Below are 24,979 nucleotides of genomic sequence, written 5' to 3' on the forward strand. Positions count from 1 at the left end.
TAGTAGTGGGTTTCAGTAGGCCTTTAATATTCAGGTCAGGAAATGTACATGGAGTATTGTTGGCAATTTTGTGGTTGTTTTTTTTTATTGGATTTTATGGTGGATACAGCCACAATGACGTCAAGGCTTTTATTGGTTTCGTTGTAAGTAAGAATGCATTAAAAAAAATACATCCGTCGTCATGTCTTTCATAATGGTTGTGAATGATAGGCGAAAATCCCAGAAAATTGCAGTTCTGTTTTAATTCATCATATTATTGCTAATCTGTTTTGTTGCTTAGGACAAAGAATGATGACATCACACTCCACTTTCAGTAGGAGCATTAGCAAATTATTGCATTTGTGCGTGCAAACTGAAATAAAAAAGGGACTTTTCGCAGTTTATTTTAATGCGGTGGCTTAATACAAAAGATCGAATTATGTAATGTTTCATTATAGTAACACGAGCTGGAGAAGATCTGGCTTCCACGTCTCCCAAACCTCCACGTTTACATTAGCGCCTTTATCATCTTCTTTTGGAAGATGAAGCTCAAGTCTTAATATGAATATGAAATAAGATGACTTGTGTCTACTAAAGCGTTGACAGTCTCCATGCTCGCCTCTCTTCATTCCAGCCCGAGGGAGGAGGGGGGCATCGCTCTGCGCCCTTAGAATAAAGCTGCGTCGTGATTGGTCCGACGTCTCTGACGCGTCACGTGACGTGACTACGCTCGTGACGCTGTCCCCTGCTCTTCCTCCTAGGCGTCCACCTCCCCTGGGCTGTTCCAGATGAGACGCCTCCACCCCATCTGCCTCTCTGATCCTCTTATCAGCGAGTAAGCGGCCAAGATGGATGTCGTAAACCAGGTAAAGCTTTGACACCGAATTATCCATTTTCTTTCTTTTTTAGATTAGCCTATCTATTTCCTTTAACGCTCATTTTTAAATGTAGATGATTTAAATTAATCCGATACACGGTGATATTGTGATACTCAGCTTCTCAATACGGCGTCGAAAATGTTTGATGCAGCATCGGTGCGTTATATTGTAAAAAAAATAATAATAATAATAATAATAAATAGGGGAAGACTCGATTGAAATGCGATGATTTTTGCGTCTCGTGCTGCGGCGAGGACGTGATGGAGGAGCGGCCCGACGACTCCAAATGTGTGAAGGATGCCCACAGATTAACCGCAGCCATGACATTTAGCTCCAGGATGTGATTTGTGCCAAAACGTTGGAGATTCCTCACGTCTAAATTAGCCTGCTGTTGCCAGGACAACACGCAGGATTGGTTTTCCGCGGAGGCCCTTGCGTGATAATAATGGTGGTGCATATACACTGTACAGCCGCAGTAGGCCCGATTATGACGGCTGCTTTATTATTAGAGAGGACTTCCTGAGGTGGCGGGAATCCGTGACGATTCTTACTATGTTGTGCCGCGTGGATGCCCGCCATGGTGGGGCCCGGCCGCCATGCTGGGGCCCCCCATCACCCTCGCAGACAACCAACCATATAGGCGCCGCTTCTTTCATGTGCGGCCATTTATTGACGCTGCGCCTACTCTGCGGTGTCGCATTCACCTGCGCATAAATGCAGCCTGCCTCAAACCTGACATATATTCATGTATACATACATATGAAGTATATATTGCGTGGTGTATTTTTCTGCTTGCTTGTAAACACAGGCTACAAATGGCAGCTGTGCACCAGTTAATCAGCTTTGTCTAATTGCTGGCTGTGTCTCTCACACAAACGTGTTTGCCAAGTAAACATGATATTGGCACACCTCAACTCATTGCACAATTTTGCTATAACTGCATGGCTCTTATTTTGACGTTTGACTTGTCAAATGGGAGAATTTCAAGTGTTCCTGTTTTTTTGTGTGTGTTTGACAGTTGGTGGCCCAAGGACAGTTCACAATCATCAAGCAGCCATTGGGATTTATAAAAATCCTCCAATGGGTGAGTCCTCTCTCTACCTTTTCACTGAGATACATGGGGTGCGTTATTTGGCTGCGTCCAGCAGAGGCGCTGTTGGTTCATTTTCAACATGCTTGAAGAAGAAGGAGAATGACACTTATTCAACATCCATCCATCCATCCATTTTCTACCGCTTGTCCCGTTCGGGGTCGCGGGGGGTGCTGGAGCCTATCTCAGTTGCACTCGGGCGGAAGGCGGCGTACACCCGGGACAAGTCGCCACCTCATCGCAGGGCCAACACAGATAGACAGACAACATTCACACTCACATTCACCAACACTCAATATGTGAGGAATATAAAGGAATGTGTATGAGAGAGAGGGTGTATTCACAAAATCAATTAACCCTTGATACATTTTATGTGAAGTGTGAAGTGAAGTGAATTATATTTATATAGCGCTTTTCTCTAGTGACTCAAAGCGCTTTTACATAGTGAAACCCAATATCTAAGTTACATTTAAACCAGTGTGGGTGGCACTGGGAGCAGGTGGGTAAAGTGTCTTGCCCAAGGACACAACGGCAGTGACTCGGATGGCGGAAGCGGGAATCGAACCTGGAACCCTCAAGTTGCTGGCACGGCCACTCTACCAACCGAGCTATACCGTGGTTTGCCAAATCATTTAAGGTGGCCCGCACATTAATTTTATGTGACCTGCCAAATTGTTTCATGGGAATTGCCAAATTATTTTATGTGGACTTCCAAATCATTTAATGTGGCCCGCCAATTCATTCAATGTAGTTCGCCAAATAATTTTAATCTGGCCTGCCACTTTATTTTATGTGATCTGCCAAATCATTCAAACGGCAGTTCAATTCATTTTATGTGGTCCGCCAAATAATCTAATATAATCCGCCAAATCATTAAAGATGCTAGCTTAATCATTTTATGTAGTCTGCCAAATAATTTTATGTGTCCTGCCAAATCATTTTCTGTGGCCCGCGAAATCATTTATTGAGGTCTGCCAAATAATTGATGAGGTGGCGACTTGTCCAGGGTGTACCCCCGCCATCCGCCCGTGTGCAGCTGAGATAGTCTCCAGCACCCCCGCCACCCCAAAAGGGACAAGCAGTAGAAAACGGATGGCTGGATGCCAAATAATTTAACTCATTAAGTCATTATCGATATCTCATTTTATATGGTCTACCAAAAAATTTAGTGTGGTCCGTCAAATCATTTAAAGTGGCCCGTACAAATCATTTAAGGTAACCCGCCAAATCATTGAAGTGGCCCGCCAAATCATCAAGTATTAATTTCATGTTGCCTGCCACATCATTTACTGTGGCCCGCTAAATCATTTAATGTGACATGTCATTGTATGTGGTCCACCACATCATTTACTGTAAGTAATCTGTGAAAGGCTGGAAGTAATAAAGCACATTCTGGCTAAATGTATTTGTTCTTTCAATTTTGAAAGAAAATTCTACTGTGTGCAATTGTATATGCTCTAAACTTTGACATTTTCTGATCGTACAACAAGATGCTCTGCAGCATTTTGGTTTTTTTGATTGCCAAAAATCAATACTTAAATATCCATCACCTTGATTTACATTTTCAAAGCAAGTTACTGTATTTTTCGGATTATAAATCGCTCCGGAGTATACATCGCACCGGCCGTAAATGCATAATAAAGGAGGAAAAAAACATATATACGTCACACTCGAGTATAAGTCGCATTTTTGGGGGAAATTTATTTGATAAAATCCAACACCAAGAATAGACATTTGAAAGTCAATTTAAAATAAATAAAGAATAGTGAACAACAGGCTGAATAAGTGTACGTTATATGACGCATAAATAACCAACTGAGAACGTGCCTGGTATGTTAACGTAACATATTATGGTAAGAGTCATTCAAATAACTATAACATATAGAACATGCTATACGTTTACCAAACAATCTGTCACTCTTAATCGCTAAATCCCATGAAATATTCTTCCTCGTTGTCGCTCCTGGTATGTGCCGCTAGCGTCCATTCTTTCTGCTGCTCGATCGATGTTTTCTGCTGCATATTTCACTACGTCCAGCTTGTAATCTGCAGTATATGATTTCCTTTTCGATGCCATTTTTGTTCAGCCCTTCTCAGTTTTTTTTAAAAAAATGACCCATTTTAATCGCTACGGCAGTAGCATATAGCATATAGCAGTTAGCATCCCATGACCCACAATGCACTTCTGCCATGACCCTCCCCCGCCAAATTCTTATTGGTTGACGTGTGAGTGACGATTGCTGACATTTGCTTCGTCTCTTCCGTGAATTAGATAAATAATATTATTTGATATTTTACGGTAATGTGTTAATAATTTTACACATAAATCGCTCCGGAGTATATGTCGCACCCACGACCAAACTATGAAAAAAACTGCGATTTATAATCCGAAAATTACGGTGTACATCAATCTGTTATACAAAATATGCAAATATAAGAATCAAAAACAGTTGCCTCAGCAAATTGTGTAACAAAGCTATTTGTATATATTTATATATATATTCACTGTTACAAACGACTCTCTGTTTGAGACCTATAAGGAATAAATTGTAGAGTCTAGGTAGGGGGATGGAGCTTAAAGGCAACCTTACACTAAACATTTAGCCAGGCTCTGATGGGCTATCTTAAGACCACATGTTTACTACAAAATGTGTAGGGTTTTTTTAATTGTATTGAGGGTAGGTACAGTAGGTGGCGGTATGTACTCAATAACATTGGTTTTGACCCGCTATGAAATAAAAACAAAAGAACAACCTACTGTATTAGCTACAGGCTGGACGAGCCCTTTAAGTATTGATTATTCAGAACAATACAAAGACATGCACCTGGGGATAGGTTGATTGGCAACACTAAAATTGGCCCTAGTGTGTGAATGTGAGTGTGAATGTTGTCTGTCTATCTGTGTTGGCCCTGCGATGAGGTGGCGACTTGTCCAGGGTGTACCCCGCCTTCCGCCCGATTGTAGCTGAGATAGGCTCCAGCGCCCCCCACAACCCCGAAGGCAATAAGCGGTAGAAAATGGATGGATGGACAATGCTGGCATGAAATAGGAGTTCAGAACATTCAGAGAGTCTTTCTCCCATCCCATTTACCGTGTATTTAAAATCATAACTAATTGATTCATTGACGGAAATGTAGTCCATCCCTAGTCGCAACATGTAAGAATTGCAACTCAATTTATAATAATGATAATAGCACAGTAGAGAATATTGGCAAGGATTAAGCACCTTACACCTTTATGGCAGATTTATGATCTTCTATCTCATAGAGGCCATAAAGCTGCAAAGCACAGATTAATCTACACCCTTAAAAGGGGTTTACAGTTCAAATCCCTCTTATGGGAATATGTTTCTGTTTTCAGAATGATTATTGCATCTTTTTAAAAGTAATTACTTAGTGTGGTGACGGTGCTTCTCCAATGAGAAATAAACTATGTAGTGTAGTAAATCGGTTTACTGCGCTTTTCTACCTTCAAGGTACTCAAAGCGCTTTGACACTTGTCTTCTCAGAGGACATGACCTCTGGAGTGTACTTCATTTCATTTCCTGTGTTTGGCTGCACTGCCCTCTCACCACATGATGGAGCTAGTAAACTACAGTATGCAGTTAGTTATCAGCGTGTGCTTCTCAGAGGACATTACATGTATGTAGGGGGGAGGGAAGCCATTTTTATTCTTCAGGGAGACAATTAACAAGGCCAGCTGTGGTTGCCAGCATCATTGTGAAGGTGTTGATGATATCCACATGTCAAAGGTTGTGTTTCCCTCTCTGGATGCGTTGCGTCGACTGTTTGTTGACTGAACAGCAGCATCATGAGCACTGAAGAGCCTTCAGGGTTAAAAGTGGATGATTTGTTACAACTGGGGCATCACACAGAAAGGGTAGCACAGAAGATGTTTATATTTGATGTTTGAAATTAAATCAATGAGATACTTTAGAATAGTGTGTTTTTAAAAATGTTTTAGTCAGGCTTTTTTTTTAAAAATTTAAAACTCTTCTTAGGTTCTTAATTTGTATTTATTGCTATTATTACTACTATTGTTCTCACTATCTCAAGTTTTATTCTTTGATTATTTATATGTTATTTTTACATTTATTTTAAAATGTTTTATATAATTTTTTTAGATTACCGTATGTTAATTTAATAATAACAAACATAGTTTGTTATTATAAATATTTATTTTCCAGTGTGCATGCCTCAAAGGTGGTTATTTTTCCTCAGTCCCCTCTGCCACGTATTGTTATTGTCAATAATCAATAGTGTTTTTTTTTACACGTGTAAAGCACTTTGTGTTGCAAGTTGTTTGTGCATGAAAAGTGCTATTTTTGGTACTTGACAGGAACAACATGCAAAACATAAAAAATGCTTAGCTTTTGTGTTCAATGATTTTTAAAATTAGACATGAAAATGCATTTGTAATCTCCTTGCAGGTAATTATCCAATTAGTTTAAGCTATTTTAAATGCTGACATTATTGTAATAATACAGTATAGGGATGTAACTGCTCGGTGGCCTTGTGGTTAGAGTGTCGGCCCTGAGATTGGTAGGTCTCGTGAGTCATACCAAAGACTATAAAAATGGGACCCATTACCTCCCTGCTTGGCACTCAGCATCAAGGGTTGGAATTGGGGGTTAAATCCCCAAAATGATTCCCGAATGCGGCCACCGCTGCTGCTCACTGCTCCCCTCACCTCCCACAGGGTGGAACAAGGGGAGGGATCAAATGCAGAGGGTAATTTCACCACACCTTGTGGTACTTTAACTTTAACGATATCAAAATCTCACGGTACGATATTATCACGGTATTAAGGCCGTGGGTACAATAATATTGTGGTATATGTAAAAAAAAAAATACTTAAAAATGCGAGAATGTGTAAAATGAAGTGCCAGGAATGTTTAGGATAAACACACTTACTGTAATAGAACACAAACATAATGCTCAAATGTTCTAATCAAATACATACATTTATTTTAAGTGCAAACAATTATGCAGGAACATCCACTGTTTAAAGCAAATATTAAAAAACAACTTACAGTTGAGTGTCTTTAAAGTGACAGTGTAAAACAATTAAGTTCACTTTAGTGTCTTTGAACTTCTACTTTCTGAGAAACATTGTCCTCCACAGTGGACATTTTTTATATCAGTCTGGAAAATGCTGTTTCTCAGTAAAGTTAACTAACAATTTAACTTTTAATCATGTAAATACCTCACAAAATTGATGTTTAGCTTCGCTGACTTCAAATATATTTTCTGGGTGACGTTTTATGAGGAGGCAACTTGTCCAGTCCAGGGTGTATCCTGCCTTCCATCCGAGTGCAGCTGGATAGGCTCCAGCCCCCCACGACATCTAGCCTTTATTTAACCAGGTAAAATCCCATTGAGATCAAAGATCTCTTTTCCCAGGGAGACCTGGCCAAGAGGGCAGCAGCAAGGTTACATTAAAACCAGTGAACAAATACATAAAACATCACATTTACAACAATAAAACTTGCTCACATGACACATGTGCATACAGACAAGGTAGACTGCAGTCCTTTCACAGAAGCTTTAAACTCATTCAACGTAACTAGGGTTTGAAGTTTAATATTCGATTGTAGGTTATTCCAAGCCTTCGGTGCTGAAAACCTAAATACTTTCTTGCCCAGTTCAGTTCTTATTTTGGGGACGACAAATTGCAGAACATTCATTGAACGAAGATTGTGACTTCCTTGTTTCTTTGTTAAAAGACAAGACAGATAAGATGGAGTGATACCCAGAATGGTTTTGTAGATGAAAACATACCAATGATTGAGGCGTCGAGCACATAAAGAAGTCCAGTTAACCATTGAGTATAACACACAATGGTTAACTGGAGACAAGCAGTGGAAAATAGATGGTTGGATTGAGGATTTATCAAGTACCTTTTCAGTTTACTTGTATTCCCCGCGGTGTCCAGTTTTTTGGTGATTTCCCTCCGTGAGGTGCGACGTGACTGGCTGGCTGTGTGTTGCCATGGAAACGCTCGAGATGAAAGTGGCGTGCTTTGCTTTGCAGAACGCAGACTTTCTTAATTGCACCAAAGATGTTATGGTTTCTCCAGGGTTTGTTTTTAGCAACATATCTCTAATAGTTTAAGATAGATTTGGGGGATTTTTTTAGGAAATGTAAAAAAAATAAAAAAATATTCTCATCTACTACGAACACATTTCACTTCCTGATTACACCATTCCATGACCCCCACCTTGTCAGCCCCGCGCTGCGCAGAAGATTGTGGGAGATGTAGTTTATTTTCATACCCGGCCAACGCCGAAGCGCCAGAAAATAACTACTCACCAAGTTTTTGTTTGATACTGTTGCGTGTCACGGTTTTATTGTAAGACTTTGAAACCGCAATTATAGTTATTTACAATACCGTTACACCCTTATATTACAGCATATCTGGACCGCATGGAGTGCCCGGAACTTTGAACACACAGACATAGTTTCCGCACGGCCGCTGCAAAAGAGTGCACATGAGAGCGGTCGTGTGTGGGTGCTGCAGCGGGGATTTTTTTGTGTGTTAAAAATACAATTTCAGTGTTGATGATGTGCATTTGTTAGAAAGACAGAAAGAAGGTTAAGACAAGCAGAACAATTGTATAAAAAAACGTTTATTTCAGCAAGTTTCCTTAAAATACACATTGAGGCAATAAAGTGTGCTATATCCAATTTAGTGTTGTCCCGATACCAATATGTACCAAAATTATTTTGATACTTTTTGGTACTTTTCAGTACTGTTCTAAATAAAAGGGACCACAAAAAATTGTATTGGCTTTATTAAACATATGTTTCTTATTGCAAGTTTGTCCTTAAATAAATAGTGAACATACTAGACAACTTGTCTTTTAGTTGTAAGTAAGCAAACAAAGGCTCCTAATTTAGCTGCTGACATATGCAGTAACATATTGTGTCATTTATCATTTTATTATTTTGTCAAAATTATTAAGGAGAAGTGGTAGAAAATGAATTATTAATCTACTTGTTAATTTAGTGTTAATATCTGGTTATTTTCTGTTTTAACATGTTCTATCTACACTTCTGTTAAAATGTAATAATCACTTATTTGTCTGTTGTTTGATATTTTACATTAGTTTTGGATGATACCACACATTTAGGTATCAATCCGATACTAAGTCGTTACAGGATCATACATTGGTCATATTCAAAGTCCTCATGTGTCCAGGGACGTATTGCCTGAGTTTATAAACATACTATGAATTTAAAAAAAACTAAAGAAGATGTATTGTTGCCAAAAAATATCGACATAATCATAGTAGTATCGACTAGATACGTCACTGTACTTGATATCATTACAGTGGATGTTAGGTGTAGGTAGATCCACCAATGGACCGGTATTTTTCAGAGGCGGTATAATACCGAATATGATTCATTAGTATCGCGGTACTATACTAATACCGGTATACAGTACAACCCTATCCAATTACTCGGTTAATCAAACACAATATTTGATAGTTTACTCGAGTACTAAGATAATCGATTATTACAGCCCTGCTTTCAGAAGTGCATTAAAGTTCAAGTAAAGTACCAATGATTGTCACACGCACACTAGGTGTGGTGAAATTTGTCCTCTGCATTTGACCCATCCCCTTGATCACCCCCTGGGAGGTGAGGGGAGCAGTGGGCAGCAGCGGTGGCCGTGCCCAGGAATAATTTTTGGTGATTTAACCCCCAATTCCAACCCTTGATGCTGAGTGCCAAGCAGGGAGGTAATGGGTCCCATTTTTATAGTCTTTGGTATGACTCAGCCAGGGTTTGAACTCACAACCTACCGATCTCAGGGCGGACACTCTAACCACTAGGCCACTGAGTAGGTTATAGCACCACATGTACACTTTTCTGTTCTTCACTTAAAATGTGTACCATGTGGTAAACCGCTACACAGTATTCGTTACACATCTAATAGATAGTTTTTATTGTGTGGCGGCAGAGTACTGTTTAAAGGGGAACATTATCACAATTTCAGAAGGGTTAAAACCATTAAAAATCAGTTCCCAGTGGCTTATTTTATTTTTCGAAGTTTTTTTCAAAATGTTACCCATTACGCAATATCCCTAAAAAAAGCTTCAAAGTGCCTGATTTTAACCATCGTTATATACACCCGTCCATTTTCCTGTGACGTCACACAGTGATGCCAACACAAACAAACATGGCAGATAGAACAGCAAGGTATAGCGACATTAGCTCGGATTCAGACTCGGATTTCAGCAGCTTAAGCGATTCAACAGATTACGCATGTATTGAATACGAAGGTCCTGAGTAGTCTTGGGTTCAATCCCGGGCTCGGGATCTTTCTGTGTGGAGTTTGCATGTTCTCCCCGTGACTGCGTGGGTTCCCTCCGGGTACTCCAGCTTCCTCCCACTTCCAAAGACATGCACCTGGGGATAAGTTGATTGGCAACACTAAATTGGCCCTAGTGTGTGGATGTGAGTGTGAATGTTGTCTGTCTATCTGTGTTGGCCCTGCGATGAGGTGGCGACTTGTCCAGGGTGTACCCCGCCTTCCGCCCGATTGTAGCTGAGATAGGCTCCAGCGCCCCCCGCGACCCCAAAGGGAATAAGCGGTAGAAAATGGATGGATGGATGAAACGGATGGTTGTAGTGTGGAGGCAGGTAGCGGAAACAAAATTGAAGAAGAAACTGAAGCTATTGAGCCATATCGGTTTGAACCGTATGCAAGCGAAACCGACGAAAATGACACAACAGCCAGCGACACGGGAGAAATACTGCATTACACAAGACTACTCGAATGTACTCGAATGATTAAAAAAAAAAAAAAATGTTTTTAAGCTAAATTATTGGTAAACACAGTTTATGTATAATAATTTACGTAAAACCGCGAGTAATGAATAAAGTTTTCATCAATTAATATATTCTGTAGACATACCCTCATCTGCTCTCGTTTCTCGAAAGCTGATCTGTCCAGTTTTGGAGTTGATGTCAGCAGGCCAGGGAAGCTAGGGTCGATATTCTTCTCTTGATCATCTTCGGTGGCATAAGGGACGGTAGAAGCGGTGTGAGCCAAGACATCCAGGGGGTTTAGCTTGCTCGTCTGCGGGAACAAACTGCCGCCATTGCTTGCCGTGCTACCGAGGTCCTTTGTCCCTGAATAGCTCACACACTCCGGCAGATTCAATGGGGGTCTGGCGGCAGATTTCTTTGACTTTATCGTTGGAAATGCATCTGCTTTGAGTGTCGCAGTGTATCCACACATTCTTGCCATCTCTGTCGTAGCATAGCTTTCGTCGGTAAAGTGTGCGGAACAAACGACTGACCATTTCGTCGGCTTTCCTCACACCCTCGTATTTTGAACAAATTTCGTCCAATTTCTTGCCACTTTCGCATCTTTGGGCCACTGGTGCAACTTGAATCCGTCCCTGTTCGTGTTGTTACACCCTCCGACAACACACCGACGAAAGTGAGAAAATGGCGGATTGCTTCCCGATGTGACGTCACGTTGTGACGTCATCGCTCCGAGAGCGAATAATAGAAAGGCGTTTAATTCGCCAAAATTCACCCATTTAGAGTTTGGAAATCGGTTAAAAAAATATATGGTCTTTTTTCTGCAACATCAAGGTATATATTGACGCTTACATAGGTCTGGTGATAATGTTCCCCTTTATCATTTAGATGCCTAGAGACAGTAGTTTAACCCATCTAACAATAAAAAAAAAGGTTTGTATGAACCCAAATGGAAATATAAATGACAATTGATGATTAACTAAGTGCACATAAGCATAGAAAGTAGTTGTGACAGGGGCCCACACTGCATTAGGCATGAGTGCGCTGCATGACTCTGAAGTCCTTCCCTGGAGCTGTGCGAGTGTGCCAGCAGGCCGGTGCTGCCTCCCTAGGTCACTGAGAGCCAACCACCAATCAGCAGCCTCGCTCAGGAGCCAGAGCCCATGAATCATGTGTCAGACCAGAGGAGGAGCTGCTGCTCTTTCTGGATTAATATGGGCATGTATAAGCAGCAACAGGAGGGGAGGTGAACAAAAGACAGCTGTATTATAATAGGAAGATACTTTTTAGTGGCGACTGCTATATGGTTTGATGTAAAATACATATAAAACCGTTTTAGTTGAAATGTATTGAAGTACGTAGGCGTAGGTTGTCAGCCCTTAAGTGCGAAACTACTCATGTGCACATACAATTCTGTGCAACAGCATCCTGTTTGTGTGACTCATGTAGCAATGCCCACCTACCCACCCTCTTCCTGTCTTGGGGGTGGGGCGGGGGGTACTGTGCTGACAAAGCAGTGATTTGACGGATGTAAGAAGACTTTGAGTTCCCAAAATTAAGCTGACGTGAAGCTCAACAGCGCACACTTGGTAAACAATAAGAGCCTGTCCACCGTTCTTTGCTGGGTTGCAACACTTGTTTTACTTGGATCTGGCACATTTTTAAATACATCTCTGGTTCATGGGGATTTCTTTACTTTAACTAAGTTTTCCTAGCCGTGTGATGTTCCATCTAATAACACTTTCCAATGCTGCTTTTGCGGCACCCTTAACCTCATGAAACTACAAAAGCACTTGCATCAGGTCTAGCCTCCCAGTCCAAACTGTAAGCCGGAAATACCCCAAACTTGTTTCTTATTCCTGAAAGTTTAATCAAAATGTGCCCTTAACTTTGTAAGTTATACGTAGCAGTCTTCACTCTCTTTGTCTCTGTGGTGCAGCTAGCACACACACACACACACACACACACACACACACACACACACACACACACACACACACACACACACACATACATGAATTGTTCCTTATTCCGTTTCTGACATTTCCTGAAAGTTTGATGAAAATCCAACTGTAACATTTTCAGCTATCCATATTGAAATGAAAGAAACAGAGAGAACACTCTTGTCAGTTTCCTCTAGAGCTGAGCCGTCAATAAATCAATTAATCGAACAATAAATGAAATTTGCCGGCATCCATTGACTGCCATGTTCTTGTGTGTTTGTTGTCTTCGTCTGTCACTTGCAATCATGGTGCAAGAGGGTTCACGCTGTGCGTCTCTCTCAGCACCTGAGCGTGTTTTATTCGATAGTAGAATTAAATTAACAGGGTGACGTTAACTCTATTGTCAGTCATCTACAATGTTTGTCTCAGTGGGCGGAGGCGAGACCACTATCTCACAGGCACATGCACGGACGGAGTGCTGCTTGTCGACCGTGAGGTAACAAAATTTAGGAGGAAAAAGATGATTACAAAGCCAAATGTTCTGGTGTGTAAACATTTTGGCTTTAATTGAATGAGAAAGATGAGCCCACCTACACGGACAAAGGAGCCAGTATGGTAAGATTGTTAGAAACTGATGGCAACAAAAAACAACAAACAAAAAAAAAACTATATTTGAAAATGTTCAATATTAATTAAAGTGCAATTTTTGCTAACTGACATTGAGAGTCCATTCTCTTTTGTTTGTTTACTTTTTTAAGATAATAAAAAGTTATTGACTTTCCAATTACAATGGTGAAATACTAATGAGAAGTAAAAGTTTATTGCGTTTGAAAGGGTCACTTGCATATTGTTATTACATATTATCAATACATTAGAGCAGTGGTTCTTAACCTGGGTTCGATCGAACCCTAGGGGTTCGGTGAGTCGGCCTCAGGGGTTCGACGGAGCCTCTGCCACGGAGGTCAAGACGCACCCGACTCATCTTGTAAATAAAAACGTCTCCCTATTGGCGTATTATGGATACCCCCGAACAATATTCGCTCTAATTTTCCATCTGATTTGCAGGTGTGTAATTTTGTTGTGAGTTCATGCACTGTGTTGGTTTTGTTCTTTGAACAAGGTGATGTTCATGCACGGTTCATTTTGTGCACCAGTAAAAAACATATACCGTATTTTTCGGACTATAACTCGCAGTTTTTTCATAGTTTGGCCGGGGGTGCGACTTATACTCAGGAGCGACTTATGTGTGAAATTATTAACACATTACCGTAAAATATCAAATAATATTATTTAGCTCATTCACGTAAGAGACTAGACGTATAAGATTTCATGGGATTTAGCAATTAGGAGTGACAGATTGTTTGGTAAACGTATAGCATGTTCTATATGTTATAGTTATTTGAATGACTCTTACCATAATATGTTACGTTAACATACCAGGCACGTTCTCAGTTGGTTATTTATGCGTCATATAACGTACACTTATTCAGCCTGTTGTTCACTATTCTTTATTTATTTTAAATTGCCTTTCAAATGTCTATTCTTGGTGTTGGGTTTTATCAAATAAATTTCCCCCAAAAATGCGACTTATACTCCAGTGCAACTTATGTTTTTTTCTTTCTTTGTTTTGCATTTTCGGCAGGTGCGACTTATACTCCGGAGCGACTTATACTCCAAAAATGCGGTAACTTTGTCTTGAATTTGAAAAAAAAAAACATTTTATTTTTCACTAAAGAAGGGTTCGGTGAATGCGTATATGAAACTTGTGGGGTTTGGTACCTCCAACAAGGTTAAGAACCACTGCATTAGAGTTTAAAGGGTGCGGCTGCAAACGGGAGCAACATCAAATGTCGTTACATTGTCAACGTGGCTGTTAATGTAAATGTTAAAGGGTAACTGCACTTTTTGGGGAATTTTGCCTATTGTTCACAATCATTACGAGAGACAGGAAGACAAAAGGTGTTTATTTATTTATTTGCTTTCTAACATCTAAAAATCAGCTCGTTCTTGGGGGCTAGCAATGCAGCTAATGAGAATAATCAATTCTACCTCTGAATCAATTTAAAAATGCATTCAAAAACCGTCAACAATACTTAATTTACGTTCCATAACCTGTATGATAACCAAACTGTAGCAACATTGTTATTGTAAGAGTGAACACTGATGAACTCTTTCTCTAGCGTACTAACATATTGGCGTGCTTCGGTATTAGCCGTAAAAGCTAACTACGGTAAGACATAAGCTAGCTTCTACATCAGCACGAAACGCGTTTGCGTTTGTAATGCACAACACTGCGATAGAACACCAATCTGTACTGACTGATAAACATGAACAATCATTTTACAGTATCTGTAAAGTATTTGCCCACATTTCATGTTTTGTTTTTACACAGCTGAGCTAGCCAGACAGTGTATGTACTGTAGTTGTACGTGTGACATGCTGCATGTATCATGATCAATATTAAAGTCACTCACTCGATGGTCAGTTGTTAGTCTGGTCCAGCTGGCCAGGGACGTTTCCTGTTGATTTTAGGTAAGCAATCCATTTATGTTGAAATAGCTTGGCTCCAAGTTCAATATTGATAGCGTCAAAATCGCTTTCACCTCACTCTCCCGACTTTCGTCTGCTCCAACGTCTCACTCTCCCTTCGTGCTTGCTTCTATAAGCAGCAGTGTATTTAGCTTCAAAAGTGTAAGGTTGAAATTCTCATTTGTCCAAAAATAGTTGTCTTCGTTGTCTATTACCAAGTCTGCCATGATTAGAAAAAACACTCGTTATTGCGGAGGTAGGAACACACATTTTCTGCCAGAAGTCGGAAGTGCGCTGCTATGGAAACAGAAATCAATACGTGAAAGAAATCAGTCCTGGAAATTATTAAAATGATCAAAATACGGTAAATATATATGAACGTGTCTGTTACCACATTATGAATATATATATATATATATATATATATATATATATATATATATATATACATATATATATATATATATATATATATATATATGTACACTCCCATTTTCCGCATCTTTCAAGTGTTTTTTATCTTCTTTAAAATTGTTTTAAAAAAAAAGACATGTCTTTCATAATGATTGTAAACGATAGGCAAAATTCCAAAAAAAAGTGAACTTCCCCTTTAATGTGTTCTCAAAATAATGCTGAAAGTATTATCGTTTATTGGCAATAATTTGTTGGACAATTTATCGTCCTGCAAAATTTGTAATTGGCCCAGGCCTAGTTTCCACTCTCTCTCGGCTATCTAATCAGTTGTTCCTTATCCCGTTTCTGAAGTTAAATGAAAGTTGTATCCAAATCTGCACATCCCTTTTCTTGATGTGTTGCTAACTACCTAACTGACAAACCTTGACAATTTCACAACGTTCTAATCAAATAATACACAATGTAGCAATCATACATATGGTGCAAAATGTTCTTATAATTAGGCATATTAATTGACCAGTTGATCGTTAAGAGTGCTCTCTACTGTGTGGAATTTATTGTTGATTAATCATATCTTAAAGTAATTGAGCCAAAAGCAAATGCACTTCTTGTCTACAACCAGCAGAGGCGCTGTTTGTTCGCTCTCAACTAGTTTGTGATGTGAAGAAGAAGATCACCATGTCAGCTATCCATCCATCCATTTTCTACCGCTTGTCCCTTTTGGGGTTGCGGGGGGTGCTGGAGCCTATCTCAGCTGCATTCGGGCGGAAGGCGGGGTACACCCTGGACAAGTCGCTACCTCATCACTATGAGCAACATAATTCTGCTTAATAAATCACTGGACACAAAAAGGAGGTTGGTAACCTTTAATTAAATTGATTTAGAAAAAAAGCAACAAAGCAATCATTTTGCTTTGTTACACAGTCATAATCAGTTACATGTACATTGCTAATTATGATTATTAGTTGTGTTTTTTGCAAAATACAATGTTTGTTTTTATTATCTCTCCCTGCCGCCAACCATTATCTGTGGCATCCTCGTGTCTAGAATGAAATTAAGTAGATATGACGTGTGGTCACTTCGCTGGTCACTTCAAGGTGTGGTCACCTTTCTGCAAGCTCTGATAAGGTACCCCAAAAAAGTACACCGTAGATTAGAAGCCACAAATAAATGAATGCATATGACATCCTGAAACGTATAAATTCACAATAGTTACTACAACAATGTATTTTCTTTTAATTAAGCTTAAAATAAAAAAATACTAATATGAATGAAAAAAAAAGATAGCACTAAATGCTTTTATGGCGGCCCAAAATGTATTTGTGGTGCAGGACACCACAAATAAATGAATTCATAGAAATCCCTGTCACATATATAACTACTACAATGATGTGTTGGGTTTTAATTGAGTTTTAAAATGTAAAATAAAATATTGTTGATATAAATGAAAATAAATGATAGCGCTAAGTACGCTGCCCAAAATTCACAGTGGCAGGACACCAGAAATAAATGAATCTATAGGAAACCATGAAATGTAAAAATGACTAATAATTACTACAATAATGTGTGTTGGTTTTAATTGAGTTTTAAAAGGTAAAAGAAACAAAATTATATAAAATAACTACACAAACATGGTGTTAGCTCAAGGTTGCATTTAGATAAATGCCAAACATGGCAGCTTCTGATTGGGATCGGGATTCTTGAATAGAGAAATAAAGACATTTGTGTTAAAATATTTTCATAAATAGTCTCAAAACACTGAACTCTATCATTGATTTTGTCATGCGATTGACTTCCATTTTTTTACAAAGAGAAATGAAAATGGAAGCTGAAGTGTGAGAAAAGCAGTAGCAGGCAGATGGTTTGTGTTTTTGTCTTGATGAGTGGGGGGGATATTGTGTGTCTTCTCTCCACAGTAGAGCTGACACCCATCCAGCATGCCAGAACAGATAGAAACCAGCCTCCTCACTCTGTGATGCTGCCAATAGCGTTACCATGGCACCAAACACATTGCTTCCCTCATGCTGGCATCCTCCTCCATCACTCCTCTTTGCGGCCATTCATTACCATAACTGTTTAGCTCTTGGAAAACTGCCATTTACACTCAACTTCACCACCGCCACCTCGGACATATACTTTTCAATGACCATCACCATTACAGTATCATGGCTAAACTGCTCAATGTGATATTGCTTGATGGTGATCCAGTCCCTGCGATGAGGTGGCGACTTGTCCAGGGTGTACCCCGCATACCGCCCGAATGCAGCTGAGATAGGCTCCAGCGACCCCAAAAGGGACAAGCGGTAGAAAATGGATGGATGGATGGGTGATCCAGTCCACCCGTGCATAACATCACAACACGCCACAATGATTTAAAGTATTACATGCTGCAATCATAATCTCCAAACGGTAAACCTCAGCCTTTGTTATTGAATTAGTTTTTAGGTTCTTTCAGTTTCTAAGTGCAGCTGGTGCACCAAAATGTTGGTGTGTTTCGAACCTCTTGGAACCTCCGGCTATTATTCATACTGAGAACATAAGAAACATATGCCGGGGATATGGCTGTTATCCAAAATGAGATGGAGGACAAATGCATAATTTTTCAAATACAACTTTACACCATCTTCCTCTGCTTTGGGGCAAAAACCAGGGCCGCCTTAAATGCAGAGCAAGCGCCTGGCAATACTATGGGCCCCTGTATGGCATCCAATTAACGAATGGCAGAGCGCTTCATATTCAATTTGACAATAAACTTATTCCTAGCCACTTCCTGCTCTGTCATTGTTAATAATAATAGCAAATTTCCCCGACATTGTCTCAGTGGCTCTTGTGGCGCAGTGCAATACTGCTTGCCTTAAAAAAAACAAAATGTAACGGGTTGTATACTCAGGGTATATAATATTTTATTTTACTTTGCACAACAAAATATTTGCCATGAATTTGTTTTAGTCCAAAACATGCATCAAATTAAATTGAAATTTGAATTAAAAATGAAGAAAAATAATTTCACATAAATATAAACGTGATAAAAATATATAATGAGATGGGGGAGCTCCAAATAACATTTTAATTAGGGCCCCATTTTTTTAAATGTATTGGTTTTTACAACTTTGAATCTGAGGCTCCACTGTAGAAATTAAAATGTTTTTATCTGAGCTGTACCGGGATCTGGATCTTTCTGTGTGGAGTTTGCATGTGACTGCGTGGGTTCACTCCGGGTACTCCGGCTTCCTCCCACCTCCAAAGACATGCACCTGGGGATAGGTTGATTGGCAACACTAAATTGGCCCTAGTGTGTGAATGTGAGTGTGAATGTTGTCTGTCTATCTGTGTTGGTCCTGTGATGAGGTAGCGACTTGTCCAGGGTGTACACCGCCTTCCGCCCGAATGCAGCTGAGATAGGCTCCAGCACCCCCCGCAACCCCGAAAGGGACAAGCGGTAGAAAATGGATGGATGTATCAAACCCTTTTGTGCTTTCAAGACATTTGTATTGATGATCAAATCCTCCTAATTAGGCCTTTACCAACAACAGCGGAAAGAGGTGTGTAAGCTGTTAAGGAAAGAGGTTGTGATAACTGGACATTGTTGTGTGTGCTCACGTGGGTGTGCACGTGGGTGTGTTTTGTAGGTAGCTTTACAACTGAGTATTTAGTGACAGATGGTAGAGCACCTCAGTCAGATTAATAGCTGGATTTTCCATTCTATCGGATCTGGCTTGCGATGCAGAGAGGCTGTGGTAAAAATAGTCAGCCTCATCTAATCTCTTGTGTGTGTGTGTGTGTGTGTGTGTGTGTGTGTGTGTGTGTGTGTGTGTGTGTGTGTGTGTGTGTGTGTGTGTGTGTGTGTGTGTGTGTGCGTGCGTGCGTGTGTGCGCGTGTGCGTGTGTGTGTGTGTGTGCGTGTGCGTGTGTTTGCGCATGCGCTCGAGAGAGAGAGTGTGAGTGAAATCTTCACGCATGTCTCTTTATGACAATGCTAATTTGTATGCACCTCAAATGACTAAAAAAGCAGTCGAATGGAAGAGTAACCATGACAACGGTCATGCAAAGTAATGATCGCACCACATTTTTTAGCAGCTTGCCATAGTTGGTGAAGCTTTGGTCTGCTCCTTGCATTCTAGAATAATCTGATGTAATGTATTTGTTCTTCCCCATTTTGAATGACAGTGGTTAATAAATAGTCCAAATCTTGTCAAATGTTCATGTCATTTTTTTCACGCTTTTCTCTTGCAGATCTTTGCGATCTTTGCTTTCTCAACCTGTGGCAGTTACTCCGGCATGTTCAAGATGAGCGTGGAGTGTAAAAACCGGTCAGAGAGCGACCTTGGCATCGAAGTAGAATTTGAATATCCATTCAGGTACGGTGTTGTTTATCACAATGTTGCATACACATATTTTCAGCATGTGAATCATGTTCCTCATATCTTATAAAGTACGAGTAATATGTTACATTTTTAATTCATAATAGAATCATGGAACATAATGAGGACTGCATGGGGGTTTATTATGTCCAGAAAGTCCCATTTTGTTAATTAAATACAACCCCTGCAAAAAATGATGGAATCACCAGACTTGGAGGATGTTTATTTGGTTGTTTATTTTTCTAGAAAACTGTTAGAAACTGCCTAAAGGAAATGGGGTATGAAGTAGCAGACGCTATTACAGATGCAATACACGTGTTTGCTCCTGAAAACCCCTTCAACGCCCTCACCCTTGCAGTTTTCTGAAGGTTTATTTTGTTTACTATAACTACAGCAGTAATCTGTTTCTTTGTATCTCCAGTCTAGACCAATGCTGTTAGTTGTTAATATTCATATGTTCCATATTTTGCAAACTATGTGCTATAATTTCTTGGCAAACAGAGATCATTTGGGTGGCTTTTGAGCACAATGTTACACAACTTGCTATTTGTGTCCTTTCCCAGGCTCCATCAGGTTTACTTTGATGCCCCCACCTGTAAGGGAGGGTACCCCGAGCGTCTATTCCTGGTCGGCGACTACTCCTCTTCGGCGGAGTTCTTTGTCACCATCGGTGTCTTTGCCTTCCTCTACTCCATGGCAGCCCTCTCTGTGTACTGTTTCGTCCTGGAGAAGTACCGTGAAAACAACAAGGGCCCCCAGATTGTGAGTCCCACTGCCAGGACTTGGCTTTTTGTGACCCTAAACAAGATTTTGTATGCGGCCCAATTTCATTCTTTTATATTACTGATGTAACACTATAGGGCAGAGGTCCCCAAACTACAGCCCGCCAGCGTGCAAAATCCGTCCCGCGGGAAGTCCCAAGTTTAAATAAATTTAAAAAAAAGTAATACTATTTTTTTTAATTATTATTTTTAAAAATCTGTCCTTTCTAATCCATTTTCTACCGCTTCTTACTCTCTGTGTCTCCTAGCTGCTCAGGCAAATCATATTGTGTAAAAATTGATTTTCCCATCGATAACGTGACATCATCGCACTGTATGTATGTATATATACAGCCCAGCCCCCGGCCAATTTGTTTTAACCCAATGCGGCCCCCAGGTCAAAAAGTTTGGGGACCTCTGCTCTCGGGGCTATAGGGCTGACTGCAACCTAGTGAGTATTGTAATACAGTTGTCCCTCGCCACATCGCGCTTTGAAGTGTTATTTCATGTCTAAAGAGCGTTTTTAATATTAAAAACTGTATTTAGAAGGTCATAGACAATTTTTATACTGTAGCCATAAAAATATAAAACATTTAATTATTAATCCCCGCTAGCGGAAATTAATTTACCACAGTCAGGCCTGGAACCAATTAACAGCGGTAAACGAGGGTTTAATGTATTACTCTTAGCGACCTAAGTAGCTTCGGTTATGGGAGCCTTATCAAAATCTTGCAAGTTATGTAAATATTTGTGTGCTACCGTATTTTTCGGAGTATAAGTCGCTCCGGAGTATACGTCGCACTGGCCGAAAATGCATAATAAAGAAGGAAAAAAACATATATAAGTCGCACTGGAGTATAAGTCACATTTTTTGGGGAAATTTATTTGATAAAACCCAACACCAAGAATAGACATTTGAAAGGCAATTTAAAATAAATAAAGAATAGTGAACAACAGGCTGAATAAGTGTACGCTATATGAGGCATAAATAACCAACTGAGAACGTGCCTGGTATGTTAACGTAACATATTATGGTAAGAGTCATTCAAATAACTATAACATGTAGAACATGCTATACGTTTACCAAACAATCTGTCACTCCTAATCGCTAAATCCGATGAAATCTTATACGTCTAGTCTCTTACGTGAATGAGCTAAATAATATTATTTGATATTTTACGGTAATGTGTTAATAATTTCACACATAAGTCGCTCCTGAGTATAAGTCACACCCCCGACCAAACTATGAAAAAAACTGCGATTTATAGTCCGAAAAATACGGTGCAAAGGACATGTTCACTCATTGCTGAATAAAAGTTTAGCAGAGACAAAGTTTCATTGCATCCATGAAGCAATTCATTTCATCAACAAAACACCTACTGAACTGACCGGTCGCCATAATCAAGTAGCTGCACCTAGTCGACCGCTTAGTGTTTATTGCTCAGTGATTCCTTAAAAAGGTGTGGTCTAATCCTAAACGTGATCTTTGTCGATGGCAGGACTTTGTAGTGACAGCAGTGTTTGCCTTCATGTGGCTGGTGTCATCATGTGCGTGGGCCAAAGGTCTGTCGGATGTGAAGACTGCCACTGATCCGGAGAGAGTCATCACTCTCATCACAGCCTGTGGCGAGCAAGAAAATCGCTGCCGTGAGGTCTACGACCCCAAAGTCTCGGGCCTCAACACCTCTGTGGTAGGTTTTCTTTTGCTTTGCCCAACTCTGCAAGAGAACAGTAATTTTATTGGTCCGATTGTGCTGTAACGCTTTAGGATTGCGAGGGGAAATCGTAAGTAAAAAGAGCAACTAATTTACCACCAGAGCAGTCACCTATCGCCACTCCTTCGCAGGCTTTTGGGTTCTGCAACCTGATCCTGTGGATAGGAAACCTGTGGTTCGTCTTTAAGGAGACTGGCTGGATGGCTGCCTTTTCTGGTACATACATGCCATCGCAGGAAAAGCAGCCCGCTCCTGATACCTTTGCCCAGGGTGGCTACGGTCAGCAGGACCCATACGCCGGCTCCCAAGGAGGCTACCAGCCCGAATACGGCCAGCAGGGAGGCTACAATGAGGACGGAGGCTACAGTCAGGGCTTCGAACAGCAGCCCACCTCCTACTCCAATCAAATGTGAGCCTGTGCGGTGACAACACAACTGCAGGAGGGTGAGTGACGACACAAAGGATCACTTCATTGTGCTTTCTGGCATAGCTCAAAATATGGATAGTCTCAACTCTCACCGGCCACAATATTCAGTATTAATTCAAAACTAAGTAGCCCGATGAATTATACAATTTTGGCCCACCATTGAGCTTTTAACACGATCGCCATATTGGGATAATGCATGTTGATGACACATTCTTGCTGTGTCTCTCTTGACATCTATTGCACCCGGTCACCCCAATGGGTTGAGTTTCTCCCTGCCCGGATGTGGGTTTAGATCCGGGGATGTCGTTGTGGTTTGTGAATCCCTTTGAGGCACTTGTGATTTAGGGCTATATAAAAACATTTTGATTGATGATTGATTTAAATTTGACAGCGACAAGCGAACAACGCAATGTAACGTCTTCACTAGCAAGCTAGTGGCAACGTCCCTCCACAGTACAGCTTTAAATCACCAATCCTCGTCTCCATGGCAGCAAATAAACTATGTTTCTGACAAGAAGCATTATCACTGGAGGACTAGAGGACAGGGAATAGCTAAACATGCTACACGACACACTACTAGAGGATACAAAAAAGCACTACAGCAGAAAGTAACCAACTTAACAATAAACCAGCAAGTAGATTAATAATAGTTTTGATTATTTGATACATCAGGGCAATTACGCAACATGTTATCACATACGTTAGCAGCTAAATTTCGAACCTTTGTAACTCGTTTTAAGATGGTTTTTTTATCATTTACATACCAAATTTGATATTGTGATATATATCATTACGCCACAAGGCTGCAGGATATATTTCTTTATATATTTTAGGATATATTGCCCATTGCTATTCCAAACTTGTTTAAAATTCTGCTTTTACAAAGATATTAATACTCAACTTTTGATTTTCTCAGTTCAACAATATGTTGTGATCCGTTACATATTATTTTGCATTGATAAGAGGGGCGCACGGCGGCCTAGGGGTAAGCATGTTGTCAGCCTCGCAGTCAGTTTGAGGGTTCAAAACTCTTCTTGGTCTCGTTGTGAGGAGTTTGCATGCTCTCCCGTACTTGGGTGGGTTTACTCCAGCTCCCCACTACAACCAATCATTTTCTTGACCAAAATCAGCACAGTAAAAATGCTGATACATGCATGGCCACCACCACCCCTCCTTACAGTAAAAATAGTGTAACCTCTGTGTGATGCAAAACAAAAAAGAGCACAGTAAGAATCAACATATTATCATGAGCTAGATAAATTACATGTAGTTTTTTATATTCTGAAACTGGCATTTTCTAGTTAATGAAATCAATTACTGTATATGGCTCTAAATCTATCCAATTTTCAATAACAGTACGGTACAATAGTAAATTACACCTGACCTTGTAGACAATAAATAGTATCCATGTTGAAAATAAACAATGTAGCTATCCTGTGCCAAAAGTGTAGCTGAAAAAATGCAGATCATTTTAATGTGTAATCTATTTGTCACTCTTGAGAAAAAGTGTACTTTGTTTCTGTTGAAGGAATGTTTTCCCCCAGTTACTTATAATGTTCAAGCTGGCCCTTCAGTTTAACCACTTCCCCAAAATCAATCAATCACTTAAAACCTTTACAGGGACAAACACTATAAATAATATAAATTAACTCTAATTGGAATAAAGCAAAACATGTAAAAGTAATTGCAAGGTGTAAAACAGGAAAATAAAAAAAACCTGATTGATTAATCCGCATCACTGTGTTGATTTGAACAGCCCTGTCAAAAAAAACAATACACAGTTCTATTTTATGATAGGTTATAAAATACTTAATGGTTGTTTGCAATTTACAGCTTGTGATCATCAATGCGGTCACATCTGCATTTTTATCATGTCTTTATATGCAACATGTATTGAATGCATGTGTGTTCTTTCATACTTGACTTCCTTTCGTCCTCTTCCCAGGGTGAACTTGTGATTCCGGCACTCAACCACAGCCTGCATTTCTGCACTCGTCTGTTAGTCTCTTTGTGTACTTGTGAGTTTGGCAAGTGGCGGGAGGGAAGGTATAGGGGTACACGGTGTACGGGGAAGGGTGGGTAGGCCAAAAGTGGGTTGTGAACAC

General features: G+C 40.1%; 1 protein-coding gene across 1 annotated transcript; it reads left to right on the forward strand.

Moving 5' to 3' along the window:
• The first annotated feature begins 739 nt into the window (after positions 1-739).
• Positions 740-24,979, forward strand: sypb (synaptophysin b). The gene is made up of 7 exons (XM_061983357.1): positions 740-845; positions 1,876-1,941; positions 19,844-19,968; positions 20,535-20,733; positions 22,232-22,423; positions 22,579-22,891; positions 24,820-24,979. The coding sequence occupies exons 1-6, from the start codon at positions 828-830 to the stop codon at positions 22,858-22,860; spliced, it is 882 nt and encodes a 293-aa protein (XP_061839341.1). The 5' UTR covers positions 740-827; the 3' UTR covers positions 22,861-22,891; positions 24,820-24,979.

The sequence above is a fragment of the Nerophis lumbriciformis genome, linkage group LG01 (genome assembly GCF_033978685.3).
Source record: "Nerophis lumbriciformis linkage group LG01, RoL_Nlum_v2.1, whole genome shotgun sequence".
Classification (NCBI taxonomy): domain Eukaryota; kingdom Metazoa; phylum Chordata; class Actinopteri; order Syngnathiformes; family Syngnathidae; genus Nerophis; species Nerophis lumbriciformis.

What these genes read in the sequence shown, in the direction of transcription:
- sypb (XM_061983357.1), top strand. An exon ending in TTATAAAAATCCTCCAATGG is followed by an intron (nt 1,942 to 19,843) that starts GTGAGTCCTCTC and finishes TTTCTCTTGCAG; the next exon opens with ATCTTTGCGATCTTTGCTTT. An exon ending in GAATTTGAATATCCATTCAG is followed by an intron (nt 19,969 to 20,534) that starts GTACGGTGTTGT and finishes GTCCTTTCCCAG; the next exon opens with GCTCCATCAGGTTTACTTTG.